Raw genomic sequence first — 16,531 nt, forward strand, 5'->3', positions numbered from 1 at the left:
GAAGGTTCTTTGTGTCTGCCCGTTCTAGCTTTTTTGGAAAAGGAAGCAAAGGAATATCTAGACAATACCATTGCGCTCGTGGTTGAAGGGATGACCAAAGAGCATGTAGAAAAGAGAAGGGAGATCGTAGTGGAAGAGATGCAGATACAAGACGAGACACATCCACAAGAAATGACACTTCCAACACAGGAGGTTGAAGACGACTGGTTTATATTGTTGGATATGGTTCCCAGAGCATGGTCTGTGATTCCACAAGGTATCCTCATCATCCCACTAGTTCCACTAAATACAATTATTTTAAAAACTAGCCTTCATTTTCCACGTTATTTTGCCTTAAGCAGTGAAAAAACATTGGCAACAACAACTGAAAAATTGCTGCAAAAAGCATATGACATGTGCTGATATGACTACCTTTCCAGTTGTTTTGTACACTTTTCCAGTGAGGTCCAGGAGAAAAGGTGGTTTACTATGATAATGTGATACATTGTCCTTATGACATTATCAAGACATTTACTTGGATTGTTTGTTTTTGCATTAGCTTCGTTGGAACAGCACCTTCCTGTATATCCAGAAAAGAGCAGGTCTTCCATGTCAGAAGAGATGACGGTAGAGCCAAAAGATGAGCGAGTGTTAACAGTGACTGTTGTGGACGATATGAAGTTAGAAGAAGAGGGGAGTTATTTCCAGCAGAAACCTGCACAGTCACAGAGAGAGATGAAAGATGACTGGTTTATTCTGCTGGATATTGTTCCTAGAGAATTGTCATTGAGTCCATCAGGTATTACAATATTTCTTTAAAATTAGACAAACTTAACATTTTCAATATGTACAAAGATAATAGTCTCAGCTACATGGCTTTCTGTCAGTTTAAAAAATATCTATGCCACAAAGGATGTCTGAGGATTCTGTCTATTTTGTATCAGGTTTTTTGGAACATCGTAGTCTGGTATCTCAAGAAGAAAGCATCTCTGTGGTTGAAGTAAGAGAGGATAGAATGGTGGATTTAGTGAAAGAGCTGAAGATACAGCCAGAAGATACTCATCCACAACAGATTGTTTTGGAGCAAAAAGCAGCACAACCATCAAAAGAGAGAGAGGATGACTGGTTTATTAACTGGGATGTTGTTCCCAAAGAACCATCTGTTATGCCATCAGGTATTCTTCTCATCCATTTGGCTTTTCTATGCTCATGGTTGTCAATAACTGGCTTCCAACATGACATTTGATTATCCATAAAGAGAATGGCTTCAGATACACATTGCTTTGTTTAGTGCTTTCAGTTATCTTCTAAATCTTGTGGGGTTTTTGTGCCAACCGTAGAAAAGAAGGAGGAGAGAAAGGTGACTGTGACTTTTGTGGAAGAGAGGACAAGGGACAGATGTGAAGATAAAACTATAAATCCAATACAGCTGTCAAGAGTGATGGATGATGACTGGTTTGTGCTACTGGATGTTAGACCCAGAGAAGCCACCTATATTCCACCAGGTACAGAATACAATTTATGGCTGTGCTTTTCAGCGCCTAATCCCATTGAAATATTCTTAACACTCCTCTCCTCACTTGTGGACTAACGTAATGCTTTTCACATATGGAACTCCTAGTCGTTTGCTCATAAATATGCTGTGATGAATTACGGGCGGATCACTTTTTGCAAGCCCCAAATCTCTGTTAAGCATGCAGAATCTGAAGGCTAAGCACTGTGTCTTTCTATTAGTGGTTCCAGAAAAGCCAAGACCAGTGTGTCTTGATGTTGTCAGCCCTGTGCTTGAGGTCAAGTTGGTAGAGCAGAAACCAGCAGGGGTTTTGGTGCAGGATATGAAATGGCAACAGGAAAAGGAAGTAGAGGAGAGGCCTCCACAACCATTGAAAGATGATGATTGGTTTACACTCCTTGATGTTGTCCATAAAGAGCCAATAATTATACCAGAAGGTACCCATCTTTCTTCATTGCCACAATATTTGCTTCTCTTTAAGAGCCTAAATGGTTGCTGTTGCCTAGTCCAAATCAAACCCCCCAAATCCTTCTCTTGCTTCAAAAACTCACTGGGTTTAGTTCGGGACCAGTAGCAGCAAACTCTTTGGTTAAAGAACTCTGTATACACTCACCTAAAGGTTTATTAGGAACACCTGTTCAATTTCTCATTAATGCAATTATCTAATCAACCAATCACATGGCAGTTGCTTCAATGCATTTAGGGGTGTGGTCCTGGTCAAGACAATCTCCTGAACTCAGAATGGGAAAGAAAGGTGATTTAAGCAATTTTGAGCGTGGCGTGGTTGTTGGTGCCAAGACAGGCCGGTCTGAGTATTTCACAATCTGCTCATTTACTGAGATTTTCACGCACAACCATTTCTAGGGTTTACAAAGAATGGTGTGAAAAGGGAAAAACATCCAGTATGCGGCAGTCCTGTGGGCGAAAATGCCTTGTTGATGCTAGAGGTCAGATGAGAATGGGCCGAATGATTCAAGCTGATTGAAGAGCAACTTTGACTGAAATAACCACTCGTTACAACCGAGGTATGCAGCAAAGCATTTGTGAAGCCACAACACGTACAACCTTGAGGCAGATGGGCTACAACAGCAGAAGACACCACCGGGTACCACTCATCTCCACTACAAATAGGAAAAAGATGCTACAATTTGCATGAGTTCACCAAAATTGGACAGTTGAGGACTGGAAGAATGTTGCCTGGTCTGATGAGTCTTGATTTCTGTTGAGACATTCAGATGGTAGAGTCAGAATTTGGCGTAAACAGAATGAGAACATGGATCCATCTAATCATATATATCCATGCCAATTGGGCATCGTTTAAATGCCACGGCCTACCTGAGCATTGTTTCTGACCATGTCCATCCCTTTATGACCACCATGTACCCATCCTCTGATGGCTACTTCCAGCAGGAGAATGCACCATGTCACAAAGCTCGAATCATTTCCAATTGGTTTCTTGAACATGACAATGAGTTCACTGGACTGAAATGGCCCCCACAGTCACCAGATCTCAACCCAATAGAGCATCTTTGGGATGTGGTGGAACGGGAGCTTTGTGCCCTGGATGTGCATCCCACAAATCTCCATCAACTGCAAGATGCTATCCTATCAATAATGGCCAACATTTCTAAAGAATGCTTTCAGCACCTTGTTGAATCAATGCCACGTAGAATTAAGGCAGTTCTGAAGGTGAAAGGGGGTCAAACACAGTATTATTATGGTGTTCCTAATAATCCTTTAGGTGAGTGTATAATACGGAGATGTTGTAGAACGTGGCCTGATATCTTGTGGACTGTTTAGCTGTTTCTGATTGTTCTTGTTTCCATCAGCTGCTCTAGGGCCAGTGGTTTACCCTGAGGTAAGCATTGTAACAGCTGTTACCGTAGCGGAAGATACAGTGGAACCAAAACTTCCAAAGACAGGGAGGTTCGTGGAAGAGGCCATTATGATGAAGGAAAGGCATGTGGTAATGCCCAGAGGGGTGGATGATGATTGGTTTATACTTTTGGACCACATTCCTTCAGAGATTCTGACAACTCCCACAGGTATAGCAGCTTATCTGCACATTTCCCGTTACAGCGTTTACTTTGATGAAATTGGACAATACCTTGACTCTTTGTTTTATTTCAGCGTTCCCCATAGAAAGACAGGTTAGAGAGCAGGTACCACAGATAATTGTGGTGGAGGAAACTAGAAAACAAGAGAGAATGGTAGAGAACAGACATCAACAGGAGATTATACTGGTACAAACACTGCCAGCCCAGCAGAGAGAGGAGAAATATGATGATTGGTTCACACTCTTTGATGGTACTCGCCAAGAACCTGCAAAGATGCCAACAGGTATTCTGACCTCCTCACCCAAAGCGTGGTTTCCTTCCCATTGCCATCAAGTGCCATTTTTGAGCTATGTGTGATTAAGGGTCTGTGTCATGTGTACAATTGGCACTTCTGTGTTATAATCTACGAGAATGATAACAGAATTATGGTTCAATCTAACACCCTTAGTAAACTGTCCACATGAGTCCACAAGTTGATTTTGTCTGTCCCCCACCAGTTACAATCATGACATGTAGGTGAATACCAAAACCACATGTGAACAGTGGATATAAAAAGTATACACACCCCTGTTAAAATGCCAGGTTCTTGTGATGTAAAAGAATGAGACAAAAATTATTAATGTCAGAACTATTTCCACCTTTAATGTGACCTATAACGTGAACAATTCAATTGAAAAACAAACTGAAATCTTTGAGGGGGAAAATTAAAAAACTCACAATAACCTGGTTGCACAAGTGTGCACACCCTTAAACTAATACTTTGTTGAAGCACCTTTTGATTTCATTTTTTGGGGTAGGAGTCTATTAGCATGGCACATCTTGACGTGGCAATATTTGCCCACGCTCCTAATCTGTCAGATTGCAAGGACATCTCCTGTGCACAGCCCTCTTCAGAACACTCCACAGATGTTCAATTGGATTCAGGTCTGGGCTCTGGCTGGGCCATTGCAAAACTTTAATCTTCTTCTGGTGAAGCCATGCTTTTTTGGATTTAGATGTGTGCTTTGGGTCATTGTCATGCTGAAAGGTGAACTTCATCTTCAGCTTTCTAACGGTCGCCTGAAGGTTTTGTGCCAAAATTGCCTGGTATTTGGAACTGTTCATAATTCCCTCCACCCTGACTAATGCCCTGGTTCCAGCTGAAGAAAAACAGCCCCAAAGCATGATGCTGCTACCACCATGCTTCACTGTGGGTATGGTGTTCTGTGGGTGATGTGCAGTGTTGTTTTTGCGCCAAATATACCTTTTGGAATTATGGCCAAAAGGTTCAACCTTGGTTTCATCAGACCCTAACACATTTTCTCCCGTGCTTTAGGGCAACTTGATGTTCAGCCGGGCTTGGATGTTTTTCTTTGTAAGAAAAGGCTTCCGTCTTGCCACCCTACCCCATAGCCCATTCATATGAAGAATTAAAAGTGGAAAAAGTTCTTACATGATTTATCTTGGTCTCATTCTTTTACATCACAAAAACCTGGCATTTTCACAGGGGTGTGTAGACTTTTATATGCACTGTATATTAATATGGGGACAGGTCAAAACATGAAACAGGAAACATTCATAGGACATTTACATAGTTTGTTGTTAGTAAATTACACCTAGTATTTGACTTCAAATATATATTTTCTGAAATGTTGACTCAAATGTCAATACTTGCAGCATGTTGAGCACCTCAAATAGAGCAAGGTTGAAGCTCGCAACGGTTTTGGATGAAATGATTTAAATGTACTTTGCCACTCATGTGTTTAGACTAGGTGATGTCTAACCACGTGTACAGTGTAGTTTACTCATTAGGGTGCTCTGTATCTGTCTTTATGAGTTACTATGGCAAGTACCAATTATTTTAGTTTGCATGTTTTCTACTTCTGAGATGACAACCCTGTTTATGTGTTTGTGTCAGTTGCTCTTCGTGAGCATATCCAGATTTATCCTGACTTAACGCCTGTGGCCAAAGTTCCAACCACTCTTCCCCAGCCCAATGTGGTGGCTGGTGTCCAGGGGGAGAGGCTCCTGTTTGAGTGGAGGATTCTGCAGGAGAGACCAGCAACACCTCAGAGAGAGGTGGACGATGATTGGTTCATGTTGCTGGAAAAAGACTCAGGTAGAGGTGCTTGGAGGTTTTGTGCCTCGAGTTACTCGTGACGGCTTAAAAAAAAATGCAGATCTCACACCTGTTCTGTCGAACTTGGCTAACTCGCTAACATTCGTCCAACGCTACATAATTATGCTTTTTCATGTACGTTTCTCCTACACGAGTGGAACCAATGAATCATTGGTTATGCTTTGCTTTTTGAAGAAATACATAACCTTTCATCATATTGAGGCTTCAGCATACCAACTCAGTTTGGCAACTTCTGGCACTGCATCGCTGTGTACCATTAAGAAGTTCCATCCATGCTTTACTTACTTCCTGGTCTGTGTTTTGCACTGCTGCTTCCAACAACCCTAAGCATACTAGTCTCGTTTTAGACCAGATGGAGCTGGTGAATGAAGGTATAGTATGCATCTTGAGGTTTCGTGTGCACTCAGCGTGTGTGTATGTGTGTGTATATTTGTGTAGGTATGAGGTAAGTATGAATAAGTTGTGTTTTGCTGTGTTATTTTGCACTCTGTCAGTGTGTACGTTAACCTTGGCAAAACTGGGCTTGGTGCCCTCGGAGCGCATGGACTGTCTCAACCCTCGTGTCTATAGAACATGCTGTCTAATACAGCTCTTCTGTCTCTAGTGGCAGGTACCCACAAGGCGGCCCGCCCGGTCAGTGCCCCAGTCTTCTCCCAAGCAGCCCTGATAGAGGCAGGGATCCCCATGGGCCCCCTGGACCTCCAGCAGCCCCAGACTTCAACTCCCATAAGGCTGCCGGCCCACCAGGAGGACAGGAAGCTTGAGGTCACTGTAGAGGCTGTGGATGAGGGCTCGGCTGAGGTCAAGGTAATGCATTGGGAACTACAGCCCCCATAATCCCTTGCCCTATTGGGATCATCATCTCCCTCACTTTCCACACAGAATAGTGCTGACTGCTCTCTGGAGGGATATTGTTAAATATATTGCACACATTTATTTGCAATATAATAGATGTAATATGATTAGATTTTTTTAATACTTTGATTTGAAAACAGAGTAGCTGTGCATATTAGTGGCACTTTTTCAGTCACAGTAATGATAGTGTAACAGTCCGACCCACATCAGTCACAGTAATGATAATAAACAGTCTGTCCCACAACAGTTACAGTAATGATAATAAACAGTCTGTCCCACAACAGTTACAGTAATGATAATAAACAGTCTGTCCCACAACAGTTACAGTAATGATAATAAACAGTCTGTCCCACAACAGTTACAGTAATGATAATAAACAGCCCGACCCACATCGGTCTCAGAAATGATCATAAACAGTCTGTCCGACAACAGTCACAGTATGATAATAAACAGCCCAACTCATATTGTTCACAGTAATGATAATAAACAGCCCAACCCACAAAGGTCACAGTAGTGATAATAAACAGCCTGTCCCACAACGCTCACAGTAATCATAATAATAAATAGCCCTACTCACATTGGTCACAGTAATGATAATAAACAGCCTGACCAACATTGGTCACAGTAATGATAATAAACAGCCTGACCAACATTGGTCACAGTAATGATAATAAACAGCCTGACCCACATCGTTCACAGTAATGATGATAAACAGTCTGTCCCACAAAGGTCACAGTAATGATAATAAACAGCCTGATCCACATTGGTCACAGTAATGATAATAAACAGTCTGTCCCACAAAGGTCACAGTAATGATTATAAACAGTCTGTCCCCTCAACGCTCACAGTAATCATAATAATAAACAGCCCTACTCACGTTGGTCACAGTAATGATAATAAACAGCCCGACCAACATTGGTCACACTAATGATAATAAACAGTCCATGACAACCCCACGTCTGAGCAGTAAGCCATGCGAAGGGTTCTTCATCCTGCCTTCTCTCTTCCTCCCTGGCTTGGGTAACTCCAGTCTGAGCTGATGGACATTGAAGAGCCGGTGCGATTGAGGAAGGTCAGACCTTAAGCTTACTACTGACTCCTGGTTGCACAATACATTAGAACTCTAGTATCTAGTATAGTTACTCCACTCCCATTCCTGCATCACTGCCAAGTCTGTCATCCCACAAGACTCATTTATTCTACTGCTTTTGGTCTTTTGAGTTTCGACACAGCCCCGGCTTTGCACACCTGGGATTGCCGGCTGTTGTGTCAGTCCGCATGCCCATCCCTCACCGCCCCCATCTACTCGCATGCACCCCCCATCCCCACGGAATGTTAAAACAGTAACAATGCATGTTTACCTGGAGCCCATCTGTGACACCTACACTTTTCTCTCTTTTTTTTTGTTGTTCTATCATCTTTCACAGAAAAAATCTAAGAGAATTGAGGGTGACTCAATTTATATCAGACATAGCCTTTTAATGTTGGAGGTTTGTATACCTGTCTTCTGAAGATTTGTCTGGCTGTTTCCCTGCTCATAGGCTACTGGCTGTAATCAATAGCATGCTTTGCATTTGGCTCTTATCTTTTTTCACTTTTCTTATTTTAGTTTCGCTATTGTATCGACTTTGCTTTGTTTGTGGCAATATTAACTCTTAATGCAGCTAGCTGCTTGTTTCACTGGGATGTTGTTCATTAATAATGTCCATTTCCAGATTGCTTGTCACTAATGATTGGGACTGTGGTGTTTTTCCCCATACATGCAGTGCATACACGTTTCCTAAATGGAGCCTAAGAGTGTTTAACTTGTGCTGTTTGTAAATACTGTTAGTGAATGGCCACCTTATGCAGATAGGCTGCTGGTGTATGTAGGAGCACTTCCAATACACATTTCTCTGCTGTATACTGAATGAAAGAGCTCCGTCTCCATAGTATGCCTTTCCCTTTCACCATCGCATTCCCCTCACCATCTTAACGTCAGTGTGGGCTTATTTTGGCCCTGTCTGAATCCGTTTTATGACGTCCCTTGCCTGATACATGTTTATGCAGTCCTGTATGAATGACTTCTATGAGTCGGCTACGCTGCTGTTCAACAAGCCACAGAAACAGGTGCCCAATTAACATTGCATAGCGACAATGTGCGTCTGTGACAGAAATGGCTGTTTTTCCCCTCTTTTACCGCTCTTCTCCTCTGTATTTGGGTTGATCTGTTCTGGTTCTGTTTAGTGCTGCTCAATGTGATCCAGTTGTTCTGAACTCCCAGACGGGGGACCTGGAGTGGTTTTCTACTCTACCTGGTATTGAGTTGCATCGACCTGGCATCTCAGGACTAAATTAGTCCCTGATCGGTGGACTAGAATGGAAATCACCAGGACACTGGGTCCTGAGGCTTGGAGTTGAGATCCACTGAACCAATGAAACAGGTTGATTTACTGACGGGGAAATAAGTCGGCATGACTGACCAGAGCTGAGAAAATCAATTCTATTATCAATCGATCTGATGAACTAAGCTCTGGCTTGCTTTAGCCCTGTACTGTAGCTTTGTGCGAAATTGAGTAACCTGCTGCTTGTTTGACATTTTAAATGTTCTAAACTGACATTACCCTGGTATCTAAAACCTGTTTTCTCTATTCAACCTCTCTTCATGTCTCCTTTATCACCCATCCCCCAACCCAAACATGTTTACACTTCCTCTCTCTGTGCTCTCTCTACCTTCCCAATATCACTTCCTATCTCCTCCTCTGGCCCCTATCTGTCTCCTCCTCTGGCCCCTATCTGTCTCCTTCTCTGGCCCCTATCTCCTCCTCTGGCCCCTATCTCCTCCTCTGGCCCCTATCTGTCTCCTCCTCTGGCCCCTATCTGTCTCCTCCTCTGGCCCCTATCTGTCTCCTCCTCTGGCCCTTATCTGTCTCCTCCTCTGGCCCTTATCTGTCTCCTCCTCTGGCCCCTATCTGTCTCCTCCTCTGGCCCCTATCTGTCTCCTCCTCTGGCCCCTATCTGTCTCCTTCTCTGGCCCCATCTGTCTCCTCCTCTGGCCCCTATCTGTCTCCTCCTCTGGCCCCTATCTGTCTCCTCCTCTGGCCCCTATCTGTCTCCTTCTCTGGCCCCTATCTGTCTCCTCCTCTGGCCCCTATCTGTCTCCTCCTCTGGCCCCTATCTCCTCCTCTGGCCCCTATCTGTCTCCTCCTCTGGCCCCTATCTGTCTCCTCCTCTGGCCCCTATCTGTCTCCTCCTCTGGCCCCTATCTGTCTCCTCCTCTGGCCCTTATCTGTCTCCTCCTCTGGCCCTTATCTGTCTCCTCCTCTGGCCCCTATCTGTCTCCTCCTCTGGCCCCTATCTGTCTCCTCCTCTGGCCCCTATCTGTCTCCTCCTCTGGCCCCTATCTGTCTCCTTCTCTGGCCCCTATCTGTCTCCTTCTCTGGCCCCTATCTGTCTCCTTCTCTGGCCCCTATCTGTCTCCTTCTCTGGCCCCTATCTGTCTCCTCCTATGCCCCATCTTGTATATCCCCATCTCTACCCTCCCTACACTCCTTCCAGGACTTTGATAAGCCCCAGGAGGATGTGATGAAGCACCATGCCAGTATCAGTGAGCTGAAGAGGAACTTCATGGCGTCTGTCCCAGAGTCCCGGGGGCCCAGTGAGTGGGAGAAGCGCCTGTCTACCCACTCCCCCTTCCGCAGCCTGGGTATTAATGGGCAGCCGCTGCCTGGTCCCGATGGGGTGAGTCCTATCTCAGACAAGACACTGCCCTGCCGGACGTCACACACGTGTCCTTTCAGTTCACACTAATTCATGCTAACATTCCAGCTGTCCAATCCGACAGAGAAAGAATGTATTCTCCGTTTCAGTGCAAGTCAGATCGGGGGAAGGTGAGGAGACATGTTTGTTGTGAATGTATTCCTGAATTTACTGAATTAAGGTACCTCACCACACGTCTCTACGTCGCTCCGGGTACCACTCAGAGTGGGATATGTTGGGATTGGGGACCTCTGCACCACACAAAGATTGTCCCTTTGGTTTGTTTGGGTGTTTGGTTTGTCTCGGTTTTTGGTGTTGCAATGCAAATGCATTTTGCATGTCTTGACAAAAATAACTTTTTGCTCAGCCTTTTACATTCACCTTGACCCATTTCTGTACGACCTCTAAAATGGAGAGACATTCCTTTTGCATGGACCAACTGACAGAGCATCAAGACTCACTTTAACAGATTCGTCAGTCTGAATGTGCTGCTTGGTTTGTTGGGAGGAAGGTTTGGTAAGCTCTGTCTCAGTCCCATTGGTCAGTCTGTCCCACTGTCTCAGTCCAATTGGTCAGTCTGTCCCACTGTCTCAGTCCAATTGGTCAGTCTGTCCCTCCACTTGGCACACGACAACCAGCCCTGATTGGGAAACCTGCATGACCCCATCCTGACCTCTCTCACTTCTTCCTTGCACGTTTTCATCTTGAACATTTAAATCCTTGTGCTGTAGAATTGAAACATGCGCTCATCCTCCTCTCTGTCTTCAAAAAGAGGATAGCTGAAGCCTCCCTCTCGTCGCAGAGCTTGTTTCTGCTTGCTCTCCTCCCTTCCTTCTTCTCCATGATACTCATTGCACAGCCTTCCCTTCTGTTCCTTTTCCACTCTATCTACATACTTTGTTATTTAGTGTTATCCAAAGCCTTATTTCCTAATGTAAAGAGGCAGCCTAACTTGTTAGTCATAAAAAATAGTCTCACTTTCTCTGCATTCTATTGTACCTTCACACAGGGGTGAAAGTAGATTTCCTTTCTCATTGGTATGGGACCTAGCTTTTTTAATTTTTTAAAGGTATATAGAATTACACATACTGTATAATCCCTATTTATTCAGTAGCATTGGATCTCTATGGGCTTAGGCCTAAAACCTCTTCAGTCATTCTTATTTTCTCGATCTGACTGTCAAAACAGTCATCTCACAAGACTCTCCTGTCCAGCTGCTCATGTTTGTCTCCTAGGAAAACAGTTTCACCATCCAAACAGGGCACTATACCCATGTAATACGATTTATGGACATGTGTTAAAAAAAGAAATTGAAAAAAAAAGTGTAATACCATTTGACGACTCATTTGGAGTTGATGCATCCATCACTGCATCTCTGTCGTGGCCAGTTATCTCCCACTTTGCTGTTCCCAAAACACCAAGCCTACTGCCAATATACAGCCTATTCCTTCTTTCCTTCTGGTGTAGCACACAAGCGGCAATATGGAAATAACGGTTTATTTGCCTGTAGCAATAAATCTTTCATTTTATTTATTGACATAGTTTTACCGGTACAGCGTAGCCCCGCTAAGTACTTTGCTGGAACACAGCACAGGGTTACTTTCATCCCTGACTTTAAGTAACCTTTCAATCCATTCCCAACATCGCAGACATTTCAACACCCCCTACCTCTCTCATCTCTCTCCACCCCCGTCCCCACCCAACCCCTCCCGTCCCCACCCTTCTCCCCCTCCCCACTTCAGTTCGCCATCCGTCTTCCCCGTGGCCCCCTGCAAGACTTCTACTCTAAGCGCAGCTGAGGTGGCGCCCTGGCCCAGCCCACAGAGAGGACCGGAGAGGTGGATTTGTGTAGGCAGGCCATCAACATCTAGCTTGCTCTGCCCCTCCTCTTCCTCTTCTTCTGCGACAGCTGCATTCTCCACCTCTACTCTTCATCAGGCATCATCTTCATTTTCTTCCACTTCAGAAGCTGCTTCCTGTCCTTTGACCTTGGAATCAGACCTTACTTCCTGTCCTTTGACCCTGGAATCAAACCTTACTTCCTGTGTTTCACTCCACTCCCCCCGACAAAAACGGACTGCCATTCCTACTGATTTTTCTTCAAATAGTTTTGAAAAGTAGCATTTGACAATGAAACCGCTTCTTATTTATCTGATTATCTGTACGAAATGACGGCAGAACTAAATGGTGTCTTTTTACAACAGGAACCGTGTTGATACTTGCATCACCGAACAGAACTTGTTTTTGTACACAGCCAGATGGACATTAATATATTATTGGTGTCATATGTCGTAGTACAATTAGTTAGTGGTATGATATAGTTATAGGGTTATTTGCATGAATCACTTATAGGATCACATTACATAGCACTGGTGAACATCTAAATTGTATATTTCACTAGGCAGAATATATACCTTTTCACAATTACCTGTTTTTTGTATGCACATCTATCTCACTGGTGATGTGACATTGGAGCAGCTGGTTCAAATGTTATGGTCAACATAACCTGTTTCCTTAATTGGTAAACCTTTCTACGGCAAAAAAACTCACTTGTCCACTGCGAGCCATTTTGTACTCCTGCATGCCCTTTTGACAATCAATTTTGACATTTAAAATAATTTAAATAAAAGCCTGCTGAACATAGTTCAGACTCATCCTGGAAAAGAAATGTCCTTCCTGACAAAGGTTTCAAAATGTCATGAACATTTGATCAAATTCCCTGGTTTTCCCAGAATCCTGATCCTGGAGGTTTCTCAGTCAGGATATGCAGGAAATCCAGGGAACGTTTTGAAAAGTCTGGGGGTTTTGCCAGTGTGTAACCTATTCATGTTCATACAATAGACATCCAGTATGTGTGCTGTCTTTCTTTTAGAGTGTGTTCATTACCCCTATATGGGAAGAGTCAGAACCCTTGCTACTACAACAGGAGGAACCTGGCAGCACCACCAGGCCATGGAGAGGGCCCAGTCCTAGCCCTTCTAATAGCGCAGGGCCTGGACCTGATAGTTGTCAAAACCCCAGATCCCACGATGCACCTGGGATGGTGGGGTCATGTGATCAACACGACGAGGAGGTGGATGGCGAGGAGGGCGTTGGCTCTGGGATAACCAAGAGCCAGATACCCATCGTTGAGGTGGAGAGGGCACAGCTGCCCCTCTCCCTTCACCTCCACGGTAGAGAGCCGGAAGAGGAGGCGAAGGAAGAGCCGTCAGACACTGGGTCGGGGGTGGAGCAGCCCGGCGGGATAGCTGGAGCCTCCCCGGCCTTCTGTTTCGTGAGCGGGGGTCCCCATGTCATACGTTGTTTCCAGGTAGCTCTCACTCTGTTCTCCGGGCCTGGCGGGCCTCTGCTCCCTCAGGGGATCCAGACGTTCTCATCCTTCTGCAGCATGGCTACCACTAGACCAGAACTCTATTCCTCCCGGTAGGGGGGGGCAGGAGGGCTGTGTTCGGCTAGCCAGAGCATGCTGCAGAGGAGGTGAACAGGGAGGGGGGTCTCCACTCTCACTGGTGTTGGGCCTGTTGCGGATACACAAGAACAGCTGCCTTTTCTTCCAGTCTCTTTCTCTCGCACACAGTGGGCAGATTAACGCTCTTTCTCTCACACACACATTGGGCAGATTAATGCTCTTTCTCTCACACACACAGTGGGCAGATTAACGCTGTTTCTCTTGGCATGGGTTTTTTCCTTCTCTCTCTGACCTGCTCGTCATGGGATTACGTCCTGGTTAAATTGGAATGGCGCTGTGGAGGAGGGAGCTAGTCAGGTGTGAATTATGGGAGAGTGAAGAGGTTTGAATGTTTGGCTTGGGGCCTGGTTGCTGGAACATTGATTGTTCACCACCAGTTACTTCAGTGCTGGGAACCGTGCTATGTAAGAATCAGGTGGATATTTGATCTAGTGCATCCATTCCTTTTTTGACGTGTATGGAGACAAGAAGCACGGCAGGTTTTAAACCCTCGTCCCGGTCTTCCTCCACAGCCTCCTCTGGTGAGGACCCAGACAGTCACCATCGCTGACGTCTCCAACTCCTTCCCTACTGACGTCACCACTAAGCATGTCCCTATCATTCAGACCCAGACCAAGACCATCACCTATGTGGCTGCACAGGTAGGAACCCCAAAATGATGACCACAGTGAAGAACTAGGGACTCCTGAACTTCAACTAACACTGCCCTGGTTACAGTGTGAAATCGGGTCTGTTTTCGGGGATTTATTCAACAGTTTAATCCGGGGCAGGGTTCAGTGATTTATTCAATAAACAGAATGTGTAATCCGGGGCAGTGTTCAGTGATTTATTCAATAAACAGTGTAATCAAGGCAGTGTTCAGTGATTTATTCAATAAACAGTGTAATCAGGGCAGTGTTCAGTGATTTATTCAATAAACAGTGTAATCAAGGCAGTGTTCAGTGATTTATTCATGGTAAAGGTTCTATCTGTCATCCATAACTGGGGATACATACTTATTCATTTGGTTGGTAGCACCTTTTAGAGTCCCAAAGTGTATCTAGAGACTATCAGTAACATCCTAACTATTTACTAACCCTCACCCTAACCTTTTCCCTTACCATAAACCTTCTAAATCTAACCAAACCTTAGCAAGCACTTGCTTATGAAGTTTGTTGAAAGTTTGTTGTTAATTTTACTATCTATAGGACATCTACAGATGGGACATTTAAAATGAAGTTTAACCCTTTGGTTTGCCAGGTGTCTGTTGATGGGGCAGAGGAAGAGAAAGACGACTCAGCACTGAGCAGCATGCAGACCACGACCTCTGAGAGCAGCAGCAGAACCAGTGGCTCCGCTGTCACCACGACCACCACTCACATCTCAAAGGTGACAACACACACAGGCACACACCCATGTTTGTTTTTGTGAAATGTGGGGACCAGAAAAACTAAATTCCATGCTCCCTTGCCCTAACCTTAACCCTAACCTTAACCCTAACCCTAACCTTACCTAACCCTAACCTTAACCTCAATAAAGTAACATTTATGGCTAAACTTTACCTAGATATAATGGCTAACCTTAACCCTAAACTTAACCAACAACACCTGGACCTTAAAGAAACCCCAATTCTAAGTCTAAAGTTAATTGTAAGTTTGACCCTAAAACTTAACCCTGAGCCAGAAAATGACTTTTGAAATGTGGGGACATGAAAAATGTCCCCACAAGTCACCTTGTTCAGGTTTTAGTATAGTTGTGGGGACAAAATGTCCTGACAAGTCACAAAAACAAACACACAAACACACACACACAAACACACACACACACACACCGGGGGCCTCAGCTAAGTTGTGACCTCTGACTATTTCTCCATCTCCCAGGTGGTAAAAGGAGGCATGTCAGAGACCAGGGTGGAGAAAAGGATTGTCATCACAGCAGACTCGGAGGCTGACATAGAACAGGTACAGTGAATGGCTGTTACCTCCACACACACACACACACACACCAAGGGCCTGTTCCCAGGGATATGCCTCTGACATAATGTGTACCCAATCCAGGCGAAGTAACTAACTGAGTTCTCCAGTAGGGAAGCGACGGTGGAGCGTCCACATAATGACTCGGCCCAACACAGTGAACAGCCCTGGGGTTGACGTCACAACTAGAGGGGATATTCCGTACACCTCCTCAAGCCATAAGGACATTTTGACTGGCCCCCTCCAGAACCATTGTGGTTACATCCCAAATGACACCCTATTCCCTATATATGGCACCACTTTTGACCCAAGTAGCCATCAAACTTAGTGCACTACTAAGGGAATAGGGGGCCATTTGGAATGTCTCCCTGCTCAGTCAAGTACATACAGTATAAATACAGTATAAATGTGTGAGAGGGGAACACCACTGTGTTCCTCTGCCCATAATGCAGTTCTGACTGTATAATGGGTTTTTTGTTTTTAACCAACGTCTTATTTCGCCAAATGACTTTTTTTATTGTAGTACAGAAGATAAACATAACCTTTCAGTTCAAAGATAATTAAAGTAATTTGCAGTTAAATGCTTATTTACAACATATTACATAGTTTTTATTGCTACTGGAAAATGTTTGTTTTAAACGCTTCAACATCCCCTACCTCTGTCATCTCTCTCCACCCCCCCGTCCCCACCCTTCTCCCCCCCGTCCCCACCCTTCTCATCTCTCTCCCCCCCACCCGTCCCCACCCTTCTCATCTCTCTCCACCCCTCCACCCTTCTCATCTCTCTTCAACCCCTCCCCCCTGTCCGTCCGTCCGTTGTCCCCACCCACCCCCTCCCCACCCACCCCC

At 44.7% G+C, this 16,531-nt stretch overlaps 1 protein-coding gene across 1 annotated transcript in view; it reads left to right on the top strand.

The window, feature by feature from the left end:
• LOC105018841 overlaps positions 1-16,078 on the top strand; it is a 41,709-nt gene extending 25,631 nt beyond the window's left edge. Inside the window, exons 17-34 of the mRNA XM_029115569.2 lie at positions 29-256; positions 539-778; positions 924-1,154; positions 1,320-1,484; positions 1,714-1,929; positions 3,322-3,537; positions 3,623-3,832; positions 5,447-5,647; positions 6,273-6,475; positions 7,554-7,595; positions 7,951-8,013; positions 10,061-10,243; positions 10,372-10,392; positions 13,134-13,571; positions 14,243-14,371; positions 14,970-15,098; positions 15,590-15,670; positions 15,796-16,078. Of these exons, the coding sequence (XP_028971402.2) occupies positions 29-256; positions 539-778; positions 924-1,154; positions 1,320-1,484; positions 1,714-1,929; positions 3,322-3,537; positions 3,623-3,832; positions 5,447-5,647; positions 6,273-6,475; positions 7,554-7,595; positions 7,951-8,013; positions 10,061-10,243; positions 10,372-10,392; positions 13,134-13,571; positions 14,243-14,371; positions 14,970-15,098; positions 15,590-15,670; positions 15,796-15,822 (3,023 nt within the window). The 3' untranslated portion in view covers positions 15,823-16,078. The remainder of the gene's footprint in view (positions 1-28; positions 257-538; positions 779-923; positions 1,155-1,319; positions 1,485-1,713; positions 1,930-3,321; positions 3,538-3,622; positions 3,833-5,446; positions 5,648-6,272; positions 6,476-7,553; positions 7,596-7,950; positions 8,014-10,060; positions 10,244-10,371; positions 10,393-13,133; positions 13,572-14,242; positions 14,372-14,969; positions 15,099-15,589; positions 15,671-15,795) is intronic.
• Positions 16,079-16,531: the final 453 nt, after the last annotated feature.

Source organism: Esox lucius, chromosome 20 (genome assembly GCF_011004845.1).
Source record: "Esox lucius isolate fEsoLuc1 chromosome 20, fEsoLuc1.pri, whole genome shotgun sequence".
Taxonomy (NCBI): Eukaryota; Metazoa; Chordata; class Actinopteri; order Esociformes; family Esocidae; genus Esox; species Esox lucius.